This window comes from Onychomys torridus, chromosome 4 (assembly GCF_903995425.1).
Source record: "Onychomys torridus chromosome 4, mOncTor1.1, whole genome shotgun sequence".
Classification (NCBI taxonomy): domain Eukaryota; kingdom Metazoa; phylum Chordata; class Mammalia; order Rodentia; family Cricetidae; genus Onychomys; species Onychomys torridus.
The window spans coordinates 105,185,993-105,213,041 of record NC_050446.1 but is presented as its reverse complement, the minus strand read 5'-3'; the positions used below and the strand labels follow the sequence as shown (position 1 = coordinate 105,213,041).

At 41.3% G+C, this 27,049-nt stretch overlaps 1 protein-coding gene across 2 annotated transcripts in view; it reads left to right on the top strand.

The window, feature by feature from the left end:
* C4H20orf194 (chromosome 4 C20orf194 homolog) overlaps positions 1–27,049 on the top strand; it is a 123,066-nt gene that overhangs the window by 17,358 nt on the left and 78,659 nt on the right. For both annotated transcript variants that reach the window (XM_036184164.1, XM_036184163.1), the window contains exons 4-10: positions 5,003–5,127; positions 6,337–6,433; positions 8,737–8,843; positions 12,292–12,369; positions 16,629–16,727; positions 19,160–19,215; positions 20,587–20,722. In XM_036184164.1, the coding sequence (XP_036040057.1) occupies positions 5,003–5,127; positions 6,337–6,433; positions 8,737–8,843; positions 12,292–12,369; positions 16,629–16,727; positions 19,160–19,215; positions 20,587–20,722 (698 nt within the window). The remainder of the gene's footprint in view (positions 1–5,002; positions 5,128–6,336; positions 6,434–8,736; positions 8,844–12,291; positions 12,370–16,628; positions 16,728–19,159; positions 19,216–20,586; positions 20,723–27,049) is intronic.

Sequence of the window (27,049 nt, the reverse complement as noted above, 5' to 3'; positions counted from 1 at the left end):
CTATCACCTTGCTAGTTCCTCAGGTGATCCTTTTTCCTCAGGCTGGAAGCTTCTGAGTCCTCCTCCACATGAATCTCTGAACTGTGTTGCTCCAAAGCCTGAACGCTTAATCAACCAAATGCTTAACTAACTGCATGCTTTTTCCTTTAGTTCCTGGTCCTCACGCCTTATATACCTTTCTCTTTCTGCCTCCACTTCCTGGGATTAAAGGTTGGGTTTCTGGGGTTATAGGCGTGGGTCACCATGCTTAGCTGTTTCTAAAGTGGCCTTGAACTCAGACATCCGGCTAGCTCTGCCTTCCAAGTACTGGGATTAAAGGTGTGTACCACCACTGCCCAACTTCTGTTATGGCTTACTCTTCCCATTTTCTAGCCACCATTTTTGGCTTTGTTCTAGTGGCTGTCTGTTCTCTGACCCCAGATATGTTTATTTCGGGGAACACACAATATTTCAGGGAACGCATACCCACCACAGTGCTCTAGTAAAGCCTTGCCTTATTTTGTTTCACTGTTTGAATGATGTGTGGTGTCCTAATTAGTTTTGAAATGGCAACCCTCCAACCTCAGCTTCCCATGTAGCTAGGATTAACAACTGATACGATTTTGTCTTTTTTAATAGTGAAAAATTGCATTTCCTAATTGACCTATTAAGTAATATATTCTGTTGGCCACACACTGCATAACGGATTATCAGCAAACTGTTTCCAGAATACATTTACTGGCTAAATCATCTTTGAGACCAAGAGCGGACATCAGCATTTGGCATTATCTCTTGGCAGTGCACTAGTTAGGATTGCCCCTGCTTCTTTTCACTGAAGGGTCAGATTGTGTGCTGTTGCCCAGTGACAGCACTTTGAGCTGTGAGGCAAGGATGAGTTAGTTGCTCTTGTAAGCTGCTCTTGTGAGGAAGAAGATTGTCTGTGGATCGTTAGCTGAGGAACAAGGGCCTATTGTCCAGTTGTCTTTGGGAATTGTTTTTGTGTGACTTTAATACAATGCAGGCTTTCTGCCTGCAGTTTGCCTTCTCTGGCTTGGAGACACTGCGTGTGTTGATGCTGCTGTGGGCTGTTGCCCAGGAGCCATCTCTGATATCATATACTCAGCATTATAAATTGTCTGCAGGATGAGTCAGGAGCCATACAGCAAACAAGTAAAACTGGACAAGAGACAGGACACTTGCAAGGCAGCTGGGGAGGGCATGAAAGCAAGCATTTGATGTCAGATGATCTCACTTGAGCATAGTGGTTCTCAGCTGGGGGCAGGTTTGTCCCTTGGGGCACATTTAGCAATGTCTGAAGACATTTTTGGTGGCCATGGTTCGGTCCCTGGTACTACTGGCCTCTAGTGGATGCCAGGGATGCTGCTAAACATCTGAAAATGCATAAGAAATCCCCAATGACATGATGAAGAATTATCTGACTGTTACTAGTTCTGAGTTGTAGAGTCTTTGAAAATTCTACCATGGAAAAGTCTCTAATACTGTTTATACATATGGTTTCGTTAAAGCTGTCCTTCTGTCCCGAGTGCAGAAGAAGAAGGCTAACGTTACTCTTTCTCTCTCTCCTCCCTCCCTTCATCTTTTGTCTGAGGTCTGCTCTCACTCCACCCAGGCTGGCTTCAGTTCCACAGCACTTCTCTGCCTCCTGGCTGCTGGATGCACGAGGCTCCGCTGTCGTCTCATCGGTTCTTATGAAAAAATAAAATAAATTACATTTTTCCTTCCCTTTCTTGCCTCTAAACCAGTTGTGCTCAACCTGTGGGTCATGACCCCTTTGGCAAACCTCTGTCTTCAAAAACTATTTACATTGCTATTCACAACAGTAGCAAACTTACAGTTCTGAAGTAGCAATGAAAATAATTGTGTGGTTGAGGGTCACCACAACATGAGGAACTGTATTAAAGGTCTTAGCATTAGGAAGGGTGAGAACCCTCATATGTCCCTCCTCCTCCAGATTCATGCTCTCTTCTGGCCTCTCTGCATGCACCAGACACACATATAAATCAAATGAGATAAAAATCTCAAGTATAAAAGAAAATCTTTCCTTACATGTATGTAGTGTTTTGTGTAGATTTAACCGTCTTGTTAAATAAGAAATACAACCAATTGCTCTGTCTTTCCTCAAGACAGCAGACAGCAGCAGCAGTGAAGGGTAAGGTTTTCAGCTCTCAGCTATTGCTCTGACCTCTTTGCTTTTAACTCTGCAATGGGCTGTGTGTTTCTTATTTAACAAGACGGATACATCTACAGTTTTGGAAATAATTGATTTTGGAAACTTGTGCTTGCTACACTGTACATTTCACACCATTGTTGCAAGGAACATTTCAGTACTGAAATTAAGGAAAGTGCTTAATTACCGAAGAAGGGCTTTTTTTCTTTTTCTTTCTTTTTCCCGTCTCTCTCTCTCTTTTTTTTTTTTTTTTTTTTTAAGCAGGGTTTCTCTGTGTAGCTTTGGATCCTGTCCTGGAACTCACTCTGTAGACCAGACTGGCCTCTAACTCACAGAGATCCGCCTGCCTCTGCCTCCTGAGTGCTAGGATTAAAGGTGTGTGTCACCACTGCCTGGTTTAACAAAGCCATTTTAAATCTACATTGTTGGAAAGCTAAAATCAGCAGATCTATGCTTCTATTTTGTTTTTTAATTTTTGAAGCAGAGCTTCACTAAGTAGTCCTGGCTGTCCTGAAACTTGTTATATAGTCCACACTGACATCAAACTCTGAGAGATCAAACTCAGAGATCTTTGTGTCTCTGTTTCCTAAGTACTAGAATTAAAGGCGCAGGCCACCACAACTAGCATGCTTCTACCTTTAACTTTGTGAAAAAGACATTTTTAAAAACATTTTACATAATTCTACATTTATTATTATTATTTGACAGGTTCTCTTTATGTAGCTCTGACCATCCTAGAACAAGCTATGTAGACTATGCTGGCCTTGAACTCACAGAATTCTGTGATTAAAAGCTTGTGCCACCATATCTGGCCAACTGTATCATCCTGTGTCCTTTTCTCCTCTTCCTTGTCCTCCTGCTTCTTCTCATTCTTGTGCTGCTGCCCTTTGTTTTTGTTTTTGTTTTTGATTTTTTGATACCAGCCACTCTATTTAAATCAGGGTGGCATCTTTGAACTTGTTCTGGGATCATAAGCATGTGCCATAATGCCCAGCTTCCCAGTTTCGTTCCTCCTCCTCCTCCTATTCCTCTTCCTCTTCCTCTTCCTCCTCCTCCTCTTCCTCTTCCTCCTCCTCCTCCTCCTCCTCCTCCTCCTCCTCCTCCTCCCCCTCCTCTTCCTCCTCCTGAGATAGAGTCTGGCCTTCCTGGAACTCACAGAGCTCCTCCTATCCCTGCCTCCCCATTGCTTGGATTAAATGGTTAAAGCTGCCACACCTGGCCATATTTGCTCCTTTTATCTGACTGTGTGCTCTGCTGACTGTCAGTCTGTTGGGAGTGTGAAGTTTGTAATTAGATTTAGCGGTTGTTAGGATCCATTTGGTTTTGATCCTGAATCTATAAGGTAATACTCCGATGTATAGCATGTGTGGTGTATAGTGGATGCCTCCACTTTTGTAAGAGTCATAACATTTCTCCCTCAGCGGGTAGTCTACCGTTGATTTAGGACAGGGCTGGGGGGCTGGGGGGCTGGGGGGCTGGGGGGGGGGCTGGGAGTGAGGGAACCCAGGACTGAGACACGGAGGGAGGGTTGTTTCTTCTCTTTCCACTTCTCTCACTTCCAGCAATCCTAGCTTGGTCGTCTGTCTGGTGGCACTGCCCTGGGAGGAGCCATTGAATGAAGCCTGCTTTTCTTTTGGAATTATGGCTGCGCGCATTTTCCTTGCCCAGGCCACGTTAGGATTTCTGCCCCATTCCATTACCCTCTCTCATGGCTTTTGAATCTGCCTGGATTTCTTTGCACCTTTGGGATTTCTTTCTTTATTTGATCTACCAATGTTGATGGCTGTAAGTCTGTAATCTGTTGGTTTGCTTCCAGAAGCTCTGTCACTTGCCTGTATTTCCTTCCCCGCAGCCTTTCCTGTGTAGAGTTCACTGCTATACACAGTAACCTTTCCTAAGACTGACGGGCTGTGTCCAGGCTCACAATTGCCTGGAGCCAAATGAGCCTCTGGCCAGGGATTGAGACACTGGTTTTAGTGTGGAGTCCTTGCCATTGGTCCTCTTTGGTGCTGTTTCTTGACTCAGTGGCCATGTTATTTCCATTTGATACTTATCTCCTCATTGAAGAATATTGTGAAGCCAGGTGTGGTGATGCATATCTGTAATCTCAGCATTTAGGAGGCAGGAGGAATGCTGTAACTTGAAGACCAGCCTGGTCTACACAGTGAATTAGCCAGGCCTATATAGTCTGAAAAAGAAGCCAGGCCTGGTGGCACAGTCCTGAAATCACTACTTCTTGGGAAGCTGAGGCAGGAGGATTGTTCAAGGCTTCCCTGGGCTAAGAATTGAGCTCAAGGCTAACTGAGGCAATCTAAGTGTATCAGAGTGCTTGCCTGGCATGTGTATAGCTCTAGACTCAACCTTCAGGAATGCAACCACTCTGTCCTCAGTTAATCAGCAAAATAAGTAACAATGTACCCAAGATCAGCACCAGAGCTCTGACTCTGTTGAGCTTTGCAGTAAGTACGCTGTTTCAGGAAATGAAGCCTGCTCTTTTGCCCTTTTTGGGCTTACCCTGTCATATCTAGGAGGCCGTCATAGGAAGAGCGTTGCACGGCACTAGAAAAACCTGTACTGTCCACACCTGACTATTGCTTGGTTAAATATTACACATTTAGACTTTTGTTACATTGTTTCTGAAATAGCTATATGTCTTGGCTTGGGAGTTTTAATTTGTTTGTTTGTTATACTAACAATGAACCCAGGGCCGGCCATTCAACCCTGAATTGCTGCACTACAATCCTGGCGTTAGTGGAGGTACTATTTTCTGGGCAGAAACTGTCTGAGGGAAAGCCTTTGACAATTTTGTGTTTTGCTTTTTTTTTTCCCCTACAGATGTGATTATATTGATTAAATCAGATAGTGTCCATCTGTACTGTAACCCTGTCAACTATCGATACCTTTTGCCTTATGTAGCACATTGGAGAAACCTGCATTTCCACTGCATGACGGAAAATGAGGTGAGGAGGACAGACGGGCTAAGTACTTCATTCAGGAAAGTGCTGATTTGGAACAGAAGCTCCAAACATTACAGGTCCAGGGTCCCAGTGTGCTCACACAGAAGTGAATATCAAGTAGAAAGCTGTACACCATGAGGCTTTTAGTTGTTTGCCTGGCAGAGACAGCAGCTTTCACACTGGACTTCTGTGACCATCCTGGGACTGCCCCTTGGCAGGCTTTTCCAACTTCCAGCCCGAGGGCTGCAGCAAGCAGGAACAGCTGCAGATGTCACTCAATCCACAGGTGTGGGTTTATTTAAATAGCTATGGGATCCTACTTTATTTATTTTGTTTGAGACAGAGACTCACTGTGTAGCCGTGACTGGCCTGGAACTCCGAGGTATGCTGGCCTCTGCCTCCCAAGTGCTGGGATTAAAGGCATGCTCCACCAGCTCAGCAGATTATATTCAATGTAACTTGATTGTACAATTTCTGAGTGAGTCTAAACTTTATAGATGACAAGGTTGGATAAGAGTGTCAAAAGACTAGACATGCCTGCAAAGCTTAGGACTTTCTTAAGCTTTGTGACATGTATGTCTGGTTTCTTGGTGTTTATTTCTACTTCCCGTTGGGTCCTTTTGAAGTCTATGACTAGAAAGGAAACTGGGATTTTTCTGCCTATAATGTTATGGCAGTTTCCACCCAGCATTGATTAAGAATTTTCGGCTGAGCAGTGGTGGCGCACGCCTTTAATCCCAGCATGCGGGAGGCAGAGGCAGGCAGATCTCTGTGAGTTCGAGGCCAACCCAGGCTACAGAGTGAGTTCCAGGACAGACTCCAAAGCTACACAGAGAAACCCTGTTTCTAAAAAACCAAGGAGGGGGGGGGAGGAGAAAAAAAAAAAAAACAAAAAAACCACGTTTTTGGTAATTAAGCACTTTCCTTAATTTTAGTACTGAAATGTTCTTTAGTACTGAAAAACCAAAAAAAAAAAAAAAAGATCTTTCCCTTCTATTTGGTAGTTGGGGACACTTGGAGGACAGGTTTATCTCTTCTATTTAAGCCTCAATCAATCCATTTTGAGTTGATTTTTGTTTATGGAGACTACTTTTGACCAAAAATAGGATAGATTGGCTTTAAAAACCCATCCTCCCAAGTTGTCGTTTGAGACAGCCCCTTTGAATGATGTAGCTCATCAAAGCTCATCTTCCTTTTAATTTCCCTTTCTAGTATGAAGATGAGGAAGCAGCAGAGGAATTTAAGATTTCCAGCTTTGTGGACATGGTTCGAGACTGCAGTAGAATTGGTATTCCTTACAGCTCTCAAGGTGAGAATCTGACGAAAGCCATTTAAGAAACTTGCTTGGATTACGGTATGTGGTAGATAGTTGGCTGGAAAACCGCTTACCCCATTTTCACTAAGGCAAAGGATCAACCAGAATGAAATGTAAGGACACTTCTTTACAAACTTCTGTTTATAACTGTGAAGTTAGCACAGTAAATACCAAGCTACCTGCGGTCAAAGAGAACTGATAAGGGAATTAGCACAATTAACATCTAGTCTGTGTCATCTATTAGAGTGTAGATATGATGCATCTTCATAATAGGAAATTGTAATTTGAATAGCTATTTAAAAAGTTTGCTTATGAGGCTAGAAAGATGGTCTTTCAGAGGACCTGAGTTTGGTTCTCAGCAGCCATATCAGGCAGCTCACAGCTACTTGGAAATCCAGTTCCAGGATATCTAACTCCATGGGTACCCACACCCATACATACACATAATTAAAATAAAATAAATCACTGGGCGGTGGTGGAGCATGCCTTTAATCCCAGCATGCGGGAGGCAGAGGCAGGTGGATCTCCGTGAGTTTGAGCCAGCCTGGGCTACAGAGTGAGTTCCAGGGCAGGCTCCAAAGCTACATAGAGAAACCCTGTCTCGAAAAACAAAAAATAAAATAAAAAATAAAAAATATAATAAAGGGTTTGGAGATTTAGCTCAGTGGTGTAGAGTGCTTGCTAAGGCCCTAGGTTCAATCCTCACCTCAAAAAATAAAATAAAATAATTAAATAGATAAATAAAATAAAATAAATTTTTGTGCCAGGTGTGTTAGCACACACCTTTAATCTGAGCATTTGGGAGGCAGAAGTAGGTGGCTGTCCATAAGTATGAGGTAAGTATGATCTTCATAGTGGGTTCCAGGCCAGCTAAGGCTACATAGAGACCCTGTCTCAAACAAGTAAACAGAAATGTTTACAGGACATGGAATAAAGGGGGGAAGTCAATAAGTTTATTAGTGCTAATATTGTAGGAAGAAAAAAAAAACACAACATTGAAATTGTAGCAGAATTGCTAGAAGTTCTTATTAATAAAATAAACTCGAAGCCAAGTATTGGGGTGAATGCTGGAAGCTTAGAGAAGCAGAACAAGCCACAGCTTCCTCACCTCTCCAGTTCCTCAGCTGATCCTATTTCCTCAGACTGCAAGCTTCTGAGTCCTCATCCAAATGAATCTCAGCTGAACTGTGCTGCTCAAAGCCTAAAAGCTTATCCAGCCAAAATGCTTAACCAGCCAAATGCTTCTAGTTTCTGGTCCTCACGCCTTATATCTTTCTCTTTCTGCCTTCACTCCCTGGGATTAAAGGTGTGAGTCACCATGCCTGGCTCTTTCTAATGTGGCCTTGAACTCAGAGATCCACCTAGCTCTGCCTCCCAAGTGCTGGGATTAAAGGCGTGTGCTACCACTGCCTAACTTCTATGTTTAATATTGTGGCCATCCTGTTCTCTGACCCCAGATAAATTTATTAGTGTGCACAATATTTCGGGGAACACAATACCACCATGAAACTGTTGTTACAAAAAGGACACTTATTTTTGTTTTGTTTTGTTTTGATACAGGGTCTCACTGTGTAGCCACCCCTTGCCTAGGACTAGCTATGTAGAACAGGCTGGCTTCAAACTCCAGAGATCCACCTGCCTCTGTCTCCTAGGTGCTATGATTAAAGGCAAATTCCATTACAAAACCAAAAAAAAAACCTTTTTGATTTAATTTAGTAGTTTCCTCTTGAGAAATCTAATTGGCTGTTTCTTCAGAGAGAAGAACTTAGGTCTGTTAATAAATATATTCACTAAATGGTGCAAATCAGTTGCAATAGAGTACTGTTTATTTATTTATTTTGTTTTTTGGAGGGGGTGGGTTCTAGACAGGGTTTTTCTGTGTAGCTCCAGCTGGCCTGGAGCTCACTCTATAGATCAGGCTGGCCTTGAACTCACAGAGATCCACCTGCCTCTGCCTCTGCTTCTTCCTCTCAATCACTAGGATTGAAGATGTGCACTGCCTGGGCTTACCTTTTTTTTTTTTTTTTTTTTTTTTTTTTAAAGAAAACCCAAATGTGAACATGTGTTACAGAGAAGTCTGAATTTATGTTACTTTCTTGTGATTTTAATTTTCCTTGAATTTTGCACTATATTTGTAGTTTCAATATCTAACCCTCTTATCTGTTCATACTTACTTTGCTAGAGGAAGTCCTAGTATATTTGTAAGAAATGATGCCTGCCTAACAGCATGAGAATGGGTTTAAACTGTTATGTCCAGGATGGAGATTGATATGTGTTGGTGTGTGTGATTTCCCTAGGTCACTTACAGATATTTGATATGTTTGTGGTGGAGAAGTGGCCAATTGTACAGGCCTTTGCACTTGAAGGTATTGGAGGCGATGGATTTTTTACCATGAAATATGAGGTATGTATGAAAACTAGTATGTTTGATTTTTATCACAAAGTGAGCATGCATTTAAAAAAAAAAAAAAAAAGATCTCACTATGTAGTCTTGTCTGGCCTGGAACTCATAAGAAATCTACCTGCCTCTGCCTCCCAAGTGCTGGGAGTACAAGTGTCATCATGCCTGGCTTTGAAAGAGATTGCCTGTGCACAACGTTTTTTTATTTCTGTATTTCTTGCATCTTGGAGATAATTAATGGCTGAGAGTGAGTCTGGAAATTGACTCATCCATAGTACAGGTTAGGGAGTGTGGCCTGGTGACTGAAGGCATCTGTTTGGCTCCAGGAGACCCCAACTGATGTGACCTGACCCAATAGAAAACCAGGGAGGGAGCATTGTCGTGCTGGAAATGGGGACATCTTGTTGAATAGTACCTTTAAAAGCAAGTGAAAGGAATAACAACCAGGAAGTGTGTGGGGACTTGCCTAGAAGGTCACCACCATCTGTAAGGCTATCTGTGGACTTCACCTTCTGTCAAGTTAGGATTACTATAGTTACAATGAGACATAAGGCTTTGGGAGTTGCCCTTGAAATGTCCACAAATTCAAAAGGAACTTGAAGGGAATTTGGCCACAATAGACAGAAAGGAAACCATTTTACAATAATAGTTATGTTTGTTTTATCTTTTTTTGGGAGGGGGGGAATGAGGGGCTCTGTAGCTCTAGCTGTCCTGGAACTGACTTTGTAGATCAGGCTGGCCTCGAACTCAAGAGATCCACCTCGTCTGTCTCTGCCTACCGAGTGCTGGGATCAAAGGCATGTGCCACCACTGCTCAGCTGGTTATGTTTGTTTTTATTTAATTGTCTGAACTATTTAGAGTACCTTCTATATTTCAGGTGTATCATATAAAGTGATTTAATTTGTACAGTGACCCTCTGGGGTAGGTACTGTTTTATGTTTCTCTAACAGAGGGATTAAACAAATTTACCCAAAGATACAGAGCTAGTGAGTGAGGGACAGGGCTGGGGCCAGACCCAGATGACCTACCTGGCTTAGAGCCTGTACCCCTAACCTGTGCTGCGTCTATAGTGACATGAAGAAGTGCCACACCATTGATACAGTCCAAGTTGGACAGGCTTTATGCTCTTGCCTTAGATACTTCATACTGTGAAGTCATATTTACAAGGGAAGACACCCCAAAAAAAAGAACCTTTGAAGGGTGAATGTAGATCTTTACTTTGAATTGGGCCATGTGAAGGAAATAGTGAATATCATATAAGACTATAAATCTTAGTATCCCTGTCTTAGCCAAACATGGTACATGTCTGTAATCCAGCCATCAGGAGGGCAAGGCAGGAAGATCACTAGTTCCATGCCTGCTTGGATTACATAGCAAGATCCTGTATCACAGGGGGAAAAAGTGAGCATGCGTGTGTGTGTGTGTGTGTGTGTGTGTGTGTGTGTCTGTCTGTCTGTCTGTCTGTCTGTCTGTCTGTGTCAGTGTGTGTTTTGAAACAGGGTCTCACTGTGAACCTAGGCCTCCCTCATTCAGGATCCTCCTGCGTCAGCCTCCCAGTTACAGGCACGTGCCACCACACCTAACGTGTAACTGCTCACTTTTATTTTCCTGGGTGTTCCTCTTTTGCCTCCATCTCATCACCCCCACACATACCTCCCTCTGTCCCATCCTGCCTTTCTCAGTTACTTAATGTATAGAACAGTTTGTTCTGTAGTTCCTATCTCCCAATGTCCTTTCTCAGCTCTGATGGCCTGATGATGGCTTATGCCTCTTTGAGAGGAGAGTTTCAGCTACTTTCAGCTAAATTTAGTGCATGGCCATACCCAAGAGAAAGTCATCAATTCAGAGAACCTGCATCCCTGAAATGATAAGTGCCAGCATGAGGAAGGAAGCCAGGCCCACCATAGCTTTTTCTTGGCTTTTAGGTTGAGCTAAACTGAGTCATGGTCATAGAGAATTTTTCCTTCCTTGAAGCACCGGGAAAAAGGTTCTTTTGATTGAACTTCCTTGGCGGTAGCTTTCTTCTTACTGTTAAGGTGCTGAAACTGTGGCCTGGCAATGTTAAATTTACAGTGACCAGCTCCCTGAAGAAAAGATATGATCAGCAAATACTAAATAAAAATGAGAGTAAACAATGAACATTTGTTTACTTATATATGAACAAACATAAAATCTTCAATTGAAAGGTAAAATAATACTCAAGAAAAAGATCCAAGGCTAGGGGTGTGATTAAGTTAGTAGAGTGCTTGCTTAGCTTGCACAAAGCATAGAACTGGGTGTGGTTTGCACTCTGGAGATGGTGGAAGTTGGAGGATCAGAAATTCAGGGTCATCCATGCTTGGCTGTGTAGAGTTCCAAGCCAGTATGGACTACATGAGACCCTATCTCAAAAAACAAAACAAAACCACAAAGAAAAGATTTAGCAAATTGTACATGGTGGTATATGTCTGTAATCCCAAGAGTTGGGAGTCTGAGGCAGGGGGGTTGCAAGTGTTAACTAGTTATACTTTTCATCACTGACACAAAATATCTGATTGACAGAAACTATCAAAGGAGGAAGATTTACTGGGCCTCGGTTTCCATAAATTTCAATTCAGAATCTTTGGCCCATGGTGAAGGGAAATACAATGGCAATGGGACTGTGTGGCAAGCAGACAGAGTTTATGCCAGTGATGAAAATGGAGCAGTTAGCACACCTGATGAGGGTAGAAATGTGCTTTACCTAATATTTGTATGGTAACACATGATAATGTTTGTGTGATGCTCTAAACAGATAATGATGGAACTGGAAAGGTGGCACTAGAGTATGTGGGTATAGAGAAGAAGTGTGGGTGGGCTGACAGAAGACCTGCATCTTTGCATAAGTTAATATTTAACTTCTAAATTGATATGTCAATATACAGACACAAATAACAACATCAAAAAACTCTAAGTAGCTGATTTTGAGTGAGACTAATGGGCTTTCCAGAAGGTTAAAGTAGAGGAGTCAGATTTTTTATTATAAGCCTTTTGTACTGTTGGATTTTAAATCACAAGCTTTTATTAATTAAAGTGATAAATAAAAACATAGTATGTGTATATATGTATAAATGTGTATGCACCATCGTTGAATGTAATCAGATGATATACTGAAGATTCTAAAATTAATTTCTTTGAATGAGGAAACATTTACTAATTTGTATAGGGTCTAACATATTAATAAAATTTTGGTTTATTCTAATGGAGTTAATAAAGCCTTGTTTTAATAATAAATAGTTACAAAATTAATAATTCATAAATAACACAATATCATCAGTAATGTAATTAATACAGTTTTGGTTCATTATTCTAGTAACACCATTCATACCAAGATAGTATAAATATTTTGAGTTTTGAATATCAGAAAATCAGAAGTAATTGGCTGTCTAGTGATTTAACTTAATCGTTTCAATGTTTTTCCCTTTGTTGCAGCTGCAGGATGTAAGTTTGAGTCTGTGGAATGTCTACAGCAAGATGGACCCTATGTCTCTGGAGACTATGCTTTCAGAAGTAAGGAGCCAAAGCGTATTTAACACAACTATGTTCATTATCCTAGCCATGTCAAATACCCACCAAAGGTATTGAATTTGGGGAAATGCAAGGTATATCTTAGTTTGCTTTATCAAAGAGCAGATCGCCTCTTCCTAGATTGTGCTGGACTCCTGCAAGGTAGAAAGCCTGGGAGAATGAGGCTTCCTCTTCCTCTCTGAGGAAAGCCTAGGCCTCCTGCCTGGTGAGACAGCTTACAGCTAGTTTCACAGGAAGTTTTTTCTTTTCCCAGGGGGAACGGGTGGTTGTGCTGGGCTTTAATAAAACAATGTAAAAGTTGTCTTTTGTAGCATAAAAAATTAAGATGACGAATTGCTTAAAGAGATCAAAGGTTTGGACCAGAAGTGGCAAACTTGTCCTATTTGCTAGATAGCAAAATATATATATATATATATATTTTATTTTTTATTTTTGCCAGAGCTGAGGACCGAACCCAGGGCCTTGCGCTTGCTAGGCAAGCACTCTAACACTGAGCTAAATCCCCAACCCCAATGGTAATATTTTAACATCCTGCCTAGGTCCTTGCAACAGCTCAGCAATGTCATTGTAGCACAAAAGCTATTCTAGACAGTGCTTAAACTGGGTGTGTCTGTGTTCTACAGCTGTCTTGTTTACAGAAGTGTGTCCCACCCTAGACTGGAATTTGCTAGCTCTTCAGTCATTAATTGTTTATCTCAGTGTGGTTAGCACATGCCTTTAATCCCAATACTCTGGAAGCACAGGATGGTGGAGCTCTGTGAGTTCAAGGCTAGCCCTGGCTACATAGAGTTCCAGACTAACCAGGACTACACAGTGAGATCCTGTCTCAAAAGAAATAAACAAACCAAATCTTGTTATGGGTCCAATGAGATGACTCAGCCTGTTCGAGCACTTATTGCCAAGCCTGATGACCTGTGTTTGGTCCCTGAAATCCACAGAGAAGGAGATAACCAATCCCACAAAGTTGTCTTCTAACCTATTAAATAAATAAATAGATAGATAGATAGATAGATAGATAAAATAAATATAGATAAATAAATAAATATGAATAAATAAATAATAAATAATAGATTGACAGATAATAAATAGATAGATAGATAGATAGATAAATAAATAAATAAATAAATGGTCATAGTTTGCCAGAATCCTCTGAGATTGTCACTTATAATTTGTACTAACCATTTAGAATAGGGTAGAATAGATTGTGTTTAATGTTTGTTTGTTTTTTAATGATCAGTAAATAAAAACAAAAGAAAAGAGTACCTAAGACTGATCTACTTGGAGGGTATGCAAAGAAAGTTAGAATCTGTCTTTGTTCTTCTCCCCTATGTATTGAAAAAGATAGCCAGGCATGACAGCCTTTAATCCTGGCACTTGGGAGGCATAGACAGGTGAATCTCTTGAGTTTGAGGCTAGCTGGTCTCAGAGTGAGTTCCAGACCATCTCATGTCCCAGAGATTCTTTCCCCAGAATGTTTACTACTGAGACATAGCCCCTTTCCCTCCTTGTCAAACACAAACCAAAAAGCAATAAATGCTTTGGCAGCTATAAACAGATAAAAAGTAAGATTTGGGCTGGTTTGGATTTCTTCATTGCAAAAACTAAAAACAACAACAAAAGAAAACAAAAATCCAAAAGAACTGTAAAGCTAAGCTGGGCATGTTTGCACATGCCTTTAATCCCAGCACTTGAGAGACAGAGGCAGACAGATCTCTGTGAGTTCAAGGCCAGCCTTGTCTACAGAACAAGTTCTAGGACAGCCAAGGCTACTAAGAGAAATCCTGTCTCTAAGAAAGGGTGGGGGGAGGAAAAAGAGTACAAAAAAAGTACAATTTTTCAAAATATGGGCAATAGGGGTGGCTCAGTTGTTAAGAGCACTTGAATCCTTACAGAGGTTCAAATCAACTCCCATCATCTACATGACAGCTCGAAACTGTCAGTAGCTCTAGTTCCAGGGGATATGACACCTTCTTCTGGCCTCTGCAGGTACAAGGCAGGCAGCCAGTGCACTTAATTACATGTAGATGTAACTGCTCATACACATAAAATTAAAATATATATGGTTAATGGAGCTGGGTATGTGACAGACACATACATGTAATCCCAGCACTTGGAGAGAAGGGCAGGATGGTCTTTGGAAATTCAAGTCCAACCTGGTCTAGATAGTGAGGTTCCAGTTAGCTGGGACCACATAATTGAGACCACATAGCTGGGACCACACAGCTGGGGCCACATAGCATGGACACATAGCTGGGACCCTGTCTCCAAAAACAAAACAGAATAAGTGAAATAATTGACACAAGGAAATTAACAGCTGTGCATCGTGGTACATACCTCTAATCCCAGCATGTAGGAGGCTGAGGCAGGAGGATCAATGATTAAAGGTTATCCAAGATCCTATCTCAAAAAAAAGAGAAGAAAACAACAAAAGAAATTAATAATTATCAAAAAGTTATTGTCGCACTTCAGTGTAAATGTATTTTGATAAGGGGAATAATTTTCTCTAAAAACATTTTCTCCAGGCAAAGTAGACCACAGACATTTTGGAAATCTAAAATAAACTATTGAAAAAAATATAAGAAATAGCAGAAGCATATGGTTTTCTAGGTGAATTCCTTTGCATTTTAGATTTTTGTTTGACAGGTGATATTTTATAAGTGAATTATACTAAAATGGTACAGTACAGTTCGAGAGCTAGTTAAAGGTCTTACCTTTAAAATATTTGAATTTAGTAGGAAATTCATTTTAATGTAAGAGCATAAGAAGAAACAGCTAGGAAGTTTGTAGATGAAATGATCTAGGACTGTGACCTTTGGTGGCACCCATGTTGTTTTATCTTTGGGTAGTGGCTCACACATCCTTTTAGCCCTGTAGCATTTCCTCGCCAGTTACTGTAAGATGTTCCATGTCTGCATTTTGCAAACTCCTGACCTAGACATAGAATTGATCTTTTCTCTTACTGCTGGTTACTTTGAATGGGAAACCATATTTCAGCAGCACACTGAGTAGTGTTAGGGATGCTCATTGTGACTAGTGTGGTCCATTCTAGACCTCTTTAGCAGACCGAGCTTCCTCCATTGTGTGTGTAAATGTATGCAATACATAGGATTTGAAGGCTGGACAGGTGGCTCAGTGGTTAAGGCTTAATGTTTTTACAGAGGGCCCAGGTAGGTAGGTACCCAGTACCCACTTGGCTCACAACCATCTGTAACTCCAGTTCGAGGGGAGCTGAGGACCTCTTCTGACCTCTGTGGGCACCAGGCACACACATGATGCATATACATACATGGGAGCAAAACATTCATACACATAAAATAAAAATAAATAAATCTTTAAGAAATATAAAAAGAATGTGGATATGGAGAAATGTATTTTTAGGCAATTTTGTCATTGTGTAAGCATTATAGAGTATGATAACATAAACCTAAATGATAAAGCCCCTTATATAGTATATGCTGTCATATGTTTGGTCTGTCATTAACCAACATATCTAGTGAAGAATGTTGGTATATGCCTCTAATACCAGTACACAAGAGGCCGAGGCAGGAGGATAATGAGCTTGAGGTCAGCCTGGGCTACATACTAAGATGCTATCTCAAAACAAATTCCAACTCTCCCCCAAAATTCCCACATTGTGATTATTGACAAATTTATAAATATATGTGTGTGCATCTTATACATGTGTACAGACATAGCTTAGGTGGATGGATAGAAAGATAGATAGCAGTAAGCAAGGAATTCTAGTGAAGGCTGGCATCTTTAATCCCAGCACTTGGGAGGAAGAGGCAGGCCATTTTGGTCTAGAGAGCTCCAGGCCAGCCAGCGCTTCATAGTAAAGCACTGTCTAAAAAAAATAAAAAATTGGGGTTGGGGATTTAGCTCAGTGGTAGAGCACTTGCCTAGCAAGCACAAGGCCCTGGGTTCGATCCTCAGCTCTGGCAAAAAAATAAAAATAAAAATAAAAATAAATTTAAATAAATAAATAATTAATTAAAATAGAGAGCATTTTCATCAACCCAGAAAGTTATGTGTGTCCCTGTGCAGTCAATGTCTACCCTCAATCCCTAGATAACTATTGCTGACCCACTTTGTCTGCTTGGGTATTCTTTTCCTGGACATTTTCTTTTCAGTGATAATAAATAACCACATAGAACAGCCTGGAATTTCAGTTCACGATTCCTGTTCTCTAATGGACCTCTTATGTGACACTCAGCGGGGTTTGTTTGTTTCTTTTTAAATAGGACTTGGTGGTGTTTGAGCATCAGTGGACAAGCTTCTTTGCTAATTTTGACACAGAAATTCCTTTCCTGCTGGAACTTTCAGAATCTCAGGCGGGTGAGGTACGTAAGTAAAAATCATAAAGAAAAAGAAAAATTGGTTAATTTATTGTTTTGTTTTGTTTTGTTTTTTTGTTTGTTTGTTTGTTTTTTAATTGAGACAGGGTTCTCACTATGTGGCCCTGGCTGTCCTGGAACTTAACAGATATCCACCCACCTCTTCCCTCCCAAGTGCTAGGGTAAAAGGCATGTACCACCATGCCTGGCTTATTAAATTTTTTTCAGCTACACCACTGTAGAGGTTTGTTTTGGTTATCATTTCTATAAATGATATGCCATAAGAGAAATCCACTCCCTTGCCTGTTTAAAAGAAAGAAAAATGAAAAAGTTTTGGAACTGGGAGTGTAGTTCAGAGGTAGATTTTTTTGCACAGTATGTTCAAGGCCCTGGTTTCAATCCCCTATGCCCCCAAAATATTTGTTTTTCTTGTGACAGCTTCTCTATTAGAAGATATTCACCTTTCAGTGTGAGGGCGTCCCCAACCAGTAGTTATATTGAGTGCTATAGTAATTCTGTATCTCTGGTAACCAGCTGAGCCTCTTGGTAATTATAAGTGCCACGCTTTTTCCAAACCTACATTGGTAGTGAGTAACTACCTGGTTCAAGTTAAGGCACAGCTCATGACTAAAGTGAACCAAAGTCTATTTGGAAAACCAGGGAACGGAACAGTTACAAACACTGTTCAACAGAAAGAAATCAGAAGAGCCATCTTGAGCTTGCTTTCGAGCCTAACTTGGGCTTAAACTATCACTGCTCCATTCTCCAGTGAACCATGGTAGGTGGCCCAGAACAAGCCCCACTGCCTGACCATCGGGAGTTGATCTGATTTTACACACTCACTCACTCACTCACACACACTCACTATAGTGTTATACACTGCTGCTATTTTTCTTGAAGACCTTAATAATTAGGAAAGAATCTTACCTATTTGTTTTCACTTTTCTCTGGTCCTCTGCATTCCTCTGTGTGGATTCAGTCTTCTGTCTTCCTCTAAGAGTGTCCTTTAACTTTTTTGTGATTAAATCTTATGATGATGAATCCTTTCAACTTCAACAGCTAAAGGGGAACAGAATAGGGAAACAGAATTTTTTCCCATTATTTTTTGTTTGGAAATAGGATCTCACTATGTAGTCAAGGCTGGCCTTGAACTCACTGGCTTGCTGCTTCAACCTTGCAAGTGCTGGATACTAGATAATGTCTTAGTTATCATACTATTGCCATGAGAAAACACCTTGACCAAGGCAGCTTACAGAAGAAAGTTTTTGGTGCGTCACAGTTCCAGAGGGTGGGTCCATGACCACCGCAGGTGGGAGCATGGTAGCAGGCAGAGCACAGTAGTGAGAATTCGCATCTGATCCACAGGCAAGAGGCAGAGAGACACTGGGAATGGTGTGGGGTTTTGAAACCCCAAAGCTCACCCCAGTGACACACCTCCTCCAAGACCACACCTCCTAATTCTTCCCAAATAGTTATACTAACTGGGACCAAGTATTCAAATATATGAGCCTGTGGACGCCATTCTTATTCAAACACCACAGATAAGTACCACCACTCCCAGCTTCAACTTTATTTCTGAAAGATATTTTTTGCCATATAGATTCTAGGTTATTATTTTTTCCCTTCCAGTATGTGAATGATGTTGCTCTGTTACCTTCTCATTCACATTGTTTCTGATGATTAGTATTTTTGTCTCAATCCTTGTTCCTGTGGACATAGGTTTCTCCTCTGGCAACATGTAAGACTTCTCTCTCTTTTTTTTTTTTCTATTCATGTTTTTGTAAATTATAATTTAATCGGGGTGGTGGTAGCATGCGCCTTTAATCCCAGCACTCGGGAGGCAGAGCCAGGCGCATCTCTGTGAGTTCAAGGCCAGCCTGGTCTACAGAGTGAGATCCAGGACAAGCACCAAAACTACACAGAGAAACCCTGTCTCGAAAAACCAAAAAAAAAAAATTCTTTTGTTTCCTAGGAAAAGTTTATCATTATACTTCTGTGTTCTATAACCCCTGATTACTGATTTAAATTAGCTATTATATTTGTGTTTAAAGTTTTGGAATGTAGGGACTTTAGCAGAAGAGAAGAGGCCAGGTAAGATTAATGATTTAACTGTAGATGCGGATTGGCCAGGGTTCTTTTCTGTAATTAAACACTATGTATTCGAATTGTTTTTCTTTGCCTTTCGCAGTCTTTGTCTGTTTTCTTCACTGTGTTTTGTTTTGTTGCTATATCCCAAATTCATGATTTTATCCACCGCATCATCTTTCTGTGTTCCTATACTCTGTACACATTCATCTTTCTGTTACATACTACTCATTCTCCGGGCATGTGAATGCACACGTATACACATATTGTGAATGTACACATATACACGTATGTGGGAAGTTTTGGTGTTTTCAAAGCTGTTGTCTCACATCAGATGTCGGCTTCTCTTTTAGCCGTTCAGAAGCTACTTCAGTCATGGAATGCTCTCCAGCCACATTACTGAAAACAGGTACGTTTCCTAGAAAGGAAGTGCAAATGATGTACAGTTGAAAAAACGGTGGTGCTGAATATGGGGGTATCTAAGTTCAGAGTGTGAGCTGACTACAGTTAAAGCGTAAGAAATTCTTAGCTGCGATTCATTTGTCTTGGTGCTTTGTACTTTTGTATTTGCTTTATTTTTCTGTAATCATTTATAATCTGCTTCAATCTAAAAGAAAGGAATTTTTATTCTATCCCTAGCTCAGGAAAGCAAAATGAAACAGTATCCAACTGCAGGCAGGGAACAGCATTTTTTTTTTAACCTTTTTTTTTTTTTAATTAATTAATTTATTTATTTATTTTTCATTTTTATTTATTTATTTATTCTACTATCAGCTTGGTATAGTACAAATTCTTATCCTAATAGTGAACTGTTTCACTGAGGCTTGCCCAGTGATTGAGTAAAAACCAAACTTATTATAAGCCACAGTCATCCTAGGGTCCCCCCTGCTATGTAGCCTCCCTGGTTCTGTGGGTTGCAGCATTATTTTGAGGGGGGTAAGATGAATTAAGCTAAGAACCCGGCACCTTGTGAAGGCTGGGATGGTGTGGGTTTCTGGGCATTTCCTTCTGCACCTTTGTCATATCAGCAGTTTTCCTGGGTAGAGGAGACAGACAGACCCTCAATCTTCCCCCAAGTCCAGTCCAGTCTCACAGACAAACCAAACCATTTCTGTTAAAGTGTAACGTAGCTTGAATTAAGTCCCAGAAGAAAAATGGGTCATGTGCATTTGCTTTTCTAAATGCTACATGGGAAATTCCCTTGGTGCTCTTGGGAAAGCTCTCTGACTAAACTGTCTGAAGGCATTGGCTGGAACGCTTTCAGACTGAGGAGGAAGTGGGAGTCTGGTCAGAGGTGAGGGCAGACGAGGGCACTGGCAGTAGGCGCACGGGGCGGTGCAGTGATAGGGTACCATGGTAGCATCCTTCTTCTCCTCCTCTTCCTGCCCTCCTGAAAGGTGCTTAGAGGTTGGTAGCTGCTCTGTTGTCTATTGGATCTGAGTAGTTTAACCACTATGACTCCTTAAAAGCGGTATTTCTGTTATTATTTTACCTTATAAAAACCAGGGGCATTGCCATTGTTTAGTAGCAGACTCAAGGGACTGGTTCCTCAAAAAGGAGGTCTAGTGGGCAGGCATAAACTTAGCAGGAGTCAGGTCCTGTCCTGAGTGCCTGATGCCCAGGGCTCACTAGGAAGAGTCAGAGACATCTGACAACCTTCCAGCCAGCCAGGGACATTAAGTAGATCAGCCTTTGCCGTCCTATGGTCACAGCACTGAGAAAAGCCGCGGCCATCCTGTTGTGGCACCTTGTCTAATTACATTGTGACTTGTTGCTCTAGCCCTCACCGACAGCCATTTGTCCTTTTTGGTAACCACTCTGCACGAGACAGCCTGAGCGCTGGCAGCTTCAACTTCCCTTCTGAGGGCCACCTGGTGCGCAACACTGGTCCTGCGGGGAGCTTTGCCAGACACATGGTGAGTGGCCAGACTGTCTGCTACTTAATCAGTTTTACTAGCTAATAACAAGGAAGAGCTGCTGGTTGAAAGGAACCTTTTTCAGTTATTATGTTGACTTAATCCTGAATTTGAAGTTGTTTTACAATGAAAAGAAGAAATTCATGACTCACAAAATTATCTTAATGATATATTTTGAATTTGAAAACGCGTGTGTGTGTGTGTGTGTGTGTGTGTGTGTGTGTGTGTGTGTGTGTGGGTTTGCAGAGGGGAGAGGGTCACATGTATCACAATACATGTGTGGAAGCCAGAGGACAGATTTTATGGAGCCAGTTCTTCTGTCGTCACATGGGTTCCAGGGGTTGAACTCGGGTCATTAGGCTTTATCTACTGAGCCAACCCAACCAACCTCTGATAGTTCTTTATTACATAATGGTGTATTGTTTGCTATATTCTTTAAAAAGAAGCTACTGGGTGGTGGTAGCACATGCCTTTAATCCCAGTACTCAGGAGGCAGAGGCAGGTAGATCTCTGTGAGTTCGAGGCCAGCCTCGTCTATAAAGCAAATTCTAGGACAGCCTGGACTGAGAAATCCTATCTCAAAAAAAAAAAAAAAGGAAGTGTCAGGGTCCAAAGAGATGGCTCAATGTTTAGATCACCAAAGCCCACATAAAAGCCTGACATGGTGGTCAACTATGTGTGATCCCAGCATGCCCCTGTCGGAAGGTGGGAGGCAGGAACAGGAGACTTCAGAAGCTTGAGGGTTAACTAGGTAGCCTGGTGTATGCAGCAGTCTGTTGCAGACAAGATGGAAAAGCAGAGACCAACACCTCAAGGTTATTTAAACACATACACCATGGCATGTTTATGCCTGCACCCACGTATAGGAACATGTACAAACCCTCCCTCCTCTCTCGTACACTCATACAAATAAGGTTAACGTTACACTTGAGCTAGTGGTTGTCCAAGTCTATGCTGTCTTAGGAGAATGTTAAGTATTTTCAAATGTTTCTAACAAAGTATCTTTTTAAAACATTGCAGGAAATTAAGAAAGCTAGAATGGTAGGTGTAGTTTTCATTAGGATTTTGAGAACATAAGACCCAAGTGAGTATGGTAGCATTTTGGGCCTGAAAGCTTGAAAGCCTTGGGCCACCTCCAAGCTAGCTTGGGTTAGGACTACCAGAATGCATGTGCTGTAGGATTTTGCTGTCCTGTGGTCCCAGTTAGCGTTAACTGTCAACTTGACACAACATACAATTATTCAAAAATGGAGTCTCCATTGAGTAAGTAGCTCTTTTTATCAGACATGTGGACATGTAAGGGATTGTCTTGTTAATTGATACAGGAGAACCCAGCCCACTGTGGCAGTACCATTTCCTGGAGTAAGGGGCTGTCTTGAGCTGTATAAGAAAGTCAGTTAAGCATGAGCCTGTAACAAGCCAGAGAATGAGCCTGCAAGCATTGTCCCTCTTTGGTTTCTGCTTCAGGTTCCTGCCTTGACTTCCTTCAGTGGTAGACTGTGACCTGGAAGTATAAGCCACATGAATCTTTTCCTCCCCAAGTGGCTTTTAGACATACAGAGGAGATGAAATTAGAACACCCATTTTAATCTCCAGAATTGTTGGAATATATAGAAAATGCATCTCTGTTACTGTTGACCTCATGTGTTAAATCCAAATAGAGAAGACAGGATGACTTGTGTATTCTATTTCCATGTATATCCCATTTAAAAAGGGGTGTGTGTGCAGAATAGCTATACTTTTCTCTTTACCCTCTAAGTTGAACTAAATTCTCTGAACATTTGATTCTGAAAGGTGAAGAGAAAGAGGCAGACAGGCTATTAAGTTCAGGACCAAAACTGTGATGTGGTGGTTAAGTTTTCTCATATATATATATACTGGCTACTGGGAAATGCTCACATCTATCCAGAGAACAAGAAGATAGAGTCTCATAAGACCAAAACTTGGCTGGGCAGTGGTGGCACATGCCTTTAATCCCAGCACTTGGGAGGCAGAGGCAGGCAGATCTTTGTGAGTTCGAGGCCAGCCTGGTCTTTAGAGTGAGATCCAGGAAAGACACAAAGCTACACAGAGAAACCCTGTCTCAAAAGCAAAACAAACAAACAAACAAGACCAAAACTTGTGGATAAAAACTTCTATGCAATACCACAGAAAAGTATCATCCCCACCCCTGCCCTGAAAGGATGTGAGAAGAGCCTAGACACACTCCTTCACAGACTGGAAGAGATGGAGATGCTGTTCCACCTTATCCCTCTTCAGCATAGTCTCAGAGGAGGCTTTGACACCAGCCAGCCAGCACTGACAAGAAGCCTCTTTATTGAGCAGAGTCCCTGAGGGCCAATCAAGAATCATGACTTTCTGGGCTGGAGAGATGGCTCATGGTTAAGAGAACTGGCTGCTCTTCCAAAGGACCCAGGTTTGATTCCCAGCACCCATGTGGTGTCTTACAACCATCTGTAACTCTAGTTCCAGTGAATCTTCTGTCTGAATCTTTAGTCACAAGGCATGCAAGTGGTACAAGACATTCATCATACAAAATACTCATACACATAAAATAAAAATAAATAAAAAGAATTATGACTCTGAAGTGTTTAAAAAAAAAACTACTCTTGGATCCATTCAAACTGCCACTCTGGGCTCTGGAGGACAGGCAAAACCAGAGAACCACATTTAGTCCCCCTCAAGTGGAAATTGTGATGAAATCCTGGGATCTGAATGTGGACTTAGTATGGGTGACAAACCATATAGGGGACTCAGTCTTAGAAGGAGTGCCACATTTTCATGGGTTTAATTTCTAGAACCCTGACAGGCTCTAATGGTAAAGAGCCAAGAAAAAAAATCCTCATGGACGATGAGGCAGGTGGATAAAGTGATTTATAATATGAGAAAAGTAGTAATATAGGCCTCATCTCCAAAATAAACGACTTTACTAAAGTCCCATTCCACTTAAAAGAAAGGCGTCCCCAACCTTATCACACTCTAGCCTTCCTGAGAAGCAGAGGAGGAAAAGTTAAGAAGCTCTTGTTAAGGTTACAGGCACACCCAAATACTGAGACTTAATCGTAAGGTTGGAGAATACCCCCTCCCTATTCTTTTAGCACCACCCCAACAGATCTGCTGTATCTAAGCAGATCACCAAGAAGTTCCTAGGGAAACTCAAAAGACACAGACATACAGGACTACAAGAATATGAAGCCCATGGTACTTAGAGTTACAAAAAAATACTACACACAGCTCAACACTCAGCCAGATTAACATCCAGTCTTGCACTAAAGGCTTGCTTATCTCAGTCCCTGTTACTTGAGTTATTGTGTCTAGCTTCAACAGAAAGTTGCAAGGCATACCAAGAGGCAAGGAAAAAATATTGGCTGAAAAGACAATTACATTAATTCTAAAGAAAAGTCAGGTCTGTTGGCAGATGTCTGTAGTCCCATCCCTCAGGAGGTTGGGAAAGGAAAATCACAAGTTCAAGGTTACCTTGAACAGCATAGCAACACTCTTATCTCAAGGGTGGTGGTGGTAATATAACCTTCAAAATCAGATAGGACTCATTTTTATAAATGTTCAAATATAACTTTTTTTTATTGTTATTTGCAGTATAAGATGGAGCCCAGTGTCTTAATATTAAGCAACTGTTCCATCTTTGAGCTATAGCCCTAGACCTGGAGAGAGACTTTAAAATAAACATAATTAATAGTTAAAACTCTAATGCAGGGGGCTGGAGAGATGGCTCAAAGGTTAAAAGCACCGACTGCTCTTCCAGAGGACGTGAGTTCAATTCCCAGCAGCCACATGGTGGCTCACAACCGTCTGTAGTGAGATCTGGCACTCTCTTCTGTATACATAATAAATAAATCTTTAAAAAAAAAAAAAAAGAAAGAAAGAAAGAAAGAATCAAAAGGAAATGCTAGAAATCAGAAACATTGTAACACAAATGAGAAATGTGTTTGATGCTAGACTAGACATACCAAGAAACTCATTCTTGACCTTGAAGATAGAGCATTTCCCAGCACTCAACGTTGATGGCTCAATGCTTGGGGCGGGGGGTGCGAGGCTTGCTAAGCTAGGCAACCTGAGTTCAATCCTTGGAACCCATAGGATAGAAAGAGAGAACTGACTCCCCACACAATGTCCTGGCATGTGTGTACACACACATGCTCACACATGCACACACTTGCACACACAAACACAGAAAATAAATGTGATTAAATTAATAAAGGCTTGAGGCCTGGAGAGATGGCTCAGAGATTAAAAGCACTGACTGTTCTTCCAGAGGTCCTGAGTTCAATTCTCAGGAACTACATAGTAGCTCATAACCATCTGTAATGGGCTCTGCATACATGCAAGCAGAACCCTCTATACATAATAAATAAATAAATCTTTTTTTAAAAGCCTCTAAAGTTAAAATGTAAAGAGAAAAAACAATGAGCAAAAAGCAGGTCTATTCTAACTCTAAGCCTCTTCTGTGCCACCTGTGGGTGATTTAAAAATTAACAAGTGCCCCATAAAATGTGCAGACTCATAACAAAAGCAGTTTCATGTTCTATAACAAAATTCTGTTGTCATTACAAAAAATGCCTTGTGGAGCTAGAGAGATGACTTTTTAGTTAAGAGTATTGGCTGTTCTCCAGAGGACCCAGGTTCGGTTCCTAGCAGGTGGCTCCCAACTGTCTATTACTCTGTTTCTTGGGGATCTGATGCCCATGGGTGCAAGCAAAACATCCATGCACATGAAGAGAATAAAGAAAAATGTCGCATGTCCGCTGTGGTTTCATTAGTAGACTAAAACGGAAAGAATGAATACTTGTAAACATTTACTGTTTTCTATAGTATCCTAATTTCCGTTCTTTTATGATTGGTTTGTTTGTTTTTGGTTTGTCATTTGAGGCAAGGTCTTATGTAGCCTAGACTGACCTTGAACTCAATATGAAGATGACCCTGAACCCTCCCAAGATCATAGACACAGACCACCACACCAGCATTCCTTTATGATTTTTGTTTGTTTACATTTTATTTTATTTTAGCATATATATGTGCATTCATGGGAATAGGTTCTGTACTTCCACCATGTGGGTTTAGTGCATCTAACAGTATAAGTTGTCAGGCTTACAAACAGGTACCTTTACCTGCTGAGATATCTTCCTGGCCCTCCTTTAGTTTTGGTTTTTTTAATTTGTTCTTTTAGATCTATTTTATTTTGTGTATAGGAATGTTTTTCCTGTATGTGTACCATCTGTGACTGGTGCCCGCAGAGATGCTTGTGAACGAACCACTGTGTGTGTTCTGGAAACCAAAGCTGTCTCTTCTGGAAGAACAAATGGCCGTAACTGAGCCATCTCTGCAGCCCCATCTTTGTTTTTAAAGACAGCATTTTTGCATTTTGTATTTGATACCTTAGGAACACTTGATGAATATAAATTTCTCTCTCTATCTCTCTCTGTTTTTTGTTGTTTTTTTTTCATTTGTATGGATGTTTTGCATGCATGTGTATCTGTGTACTATATGCCTACCTGGTGCCTACTTAGGCCAGGCCAGAAGAGGGCATCAGATCCCCTGCAATTGGAGTTACAGATGGTTGTGAGCTGTCCATGTGGGTGCTGAGAATTGAACCCCTGTCTTCTGGAATAGCAGCCAATGCTCTTAACCACTGAGCCATCTCTCCAGCTCCAAACATGCAGAGATGAAGTTCAAAGGAAGTTGGGAACCTGTGTTTCCTAAATTTGTAGCTGTCCCCTTATGTCCCTGTGTCTTGTGGGCCACATGAATTCTCTGGGCTGGATGATAATGACAGCCTAGACCCAAACATATTGCCTGCGTTTTCCTCATGAGGTGTAAGTTCATTAATATCCTGGGCTGACTACCCAACAGCAACCTCACAGTGCAGCCAAAGTGGGGAAGACAACAGTGACCAGAGAGGGCTGATGATAAGGCTTAGCAGCTCAAGTCGACTGCTGCCCAACCTGAGGATCTAAGTTCAAGCCCTGTATTCTATTTTCCTTTCTGTTGTGATAAAACGCTGACCAGTGGGCTGGAGAGATGGCTCAGTGGTTAAGAGCACTGGCTGCTCTTCTAGAGGACCTGAATTGGATTCCCAGCAACCACATGGAGATTCAACACTGCCTGTAATTGTAGTTCTAGGAATTCCTAGGCCTCTGGCTTCTGGCTTCCTAAAGTACTGCACTCATGCATACATACTCCCACATAGATAAGATACACATGCACAATAAATAATAAAAGTAAATATTTAAAAAACCAAAAAACACTGACCAAGCCTTTAATCCCAGAACTTGGGATCCCGGCAGAGGCAGGCAGTTCGAGGTCAGCCTG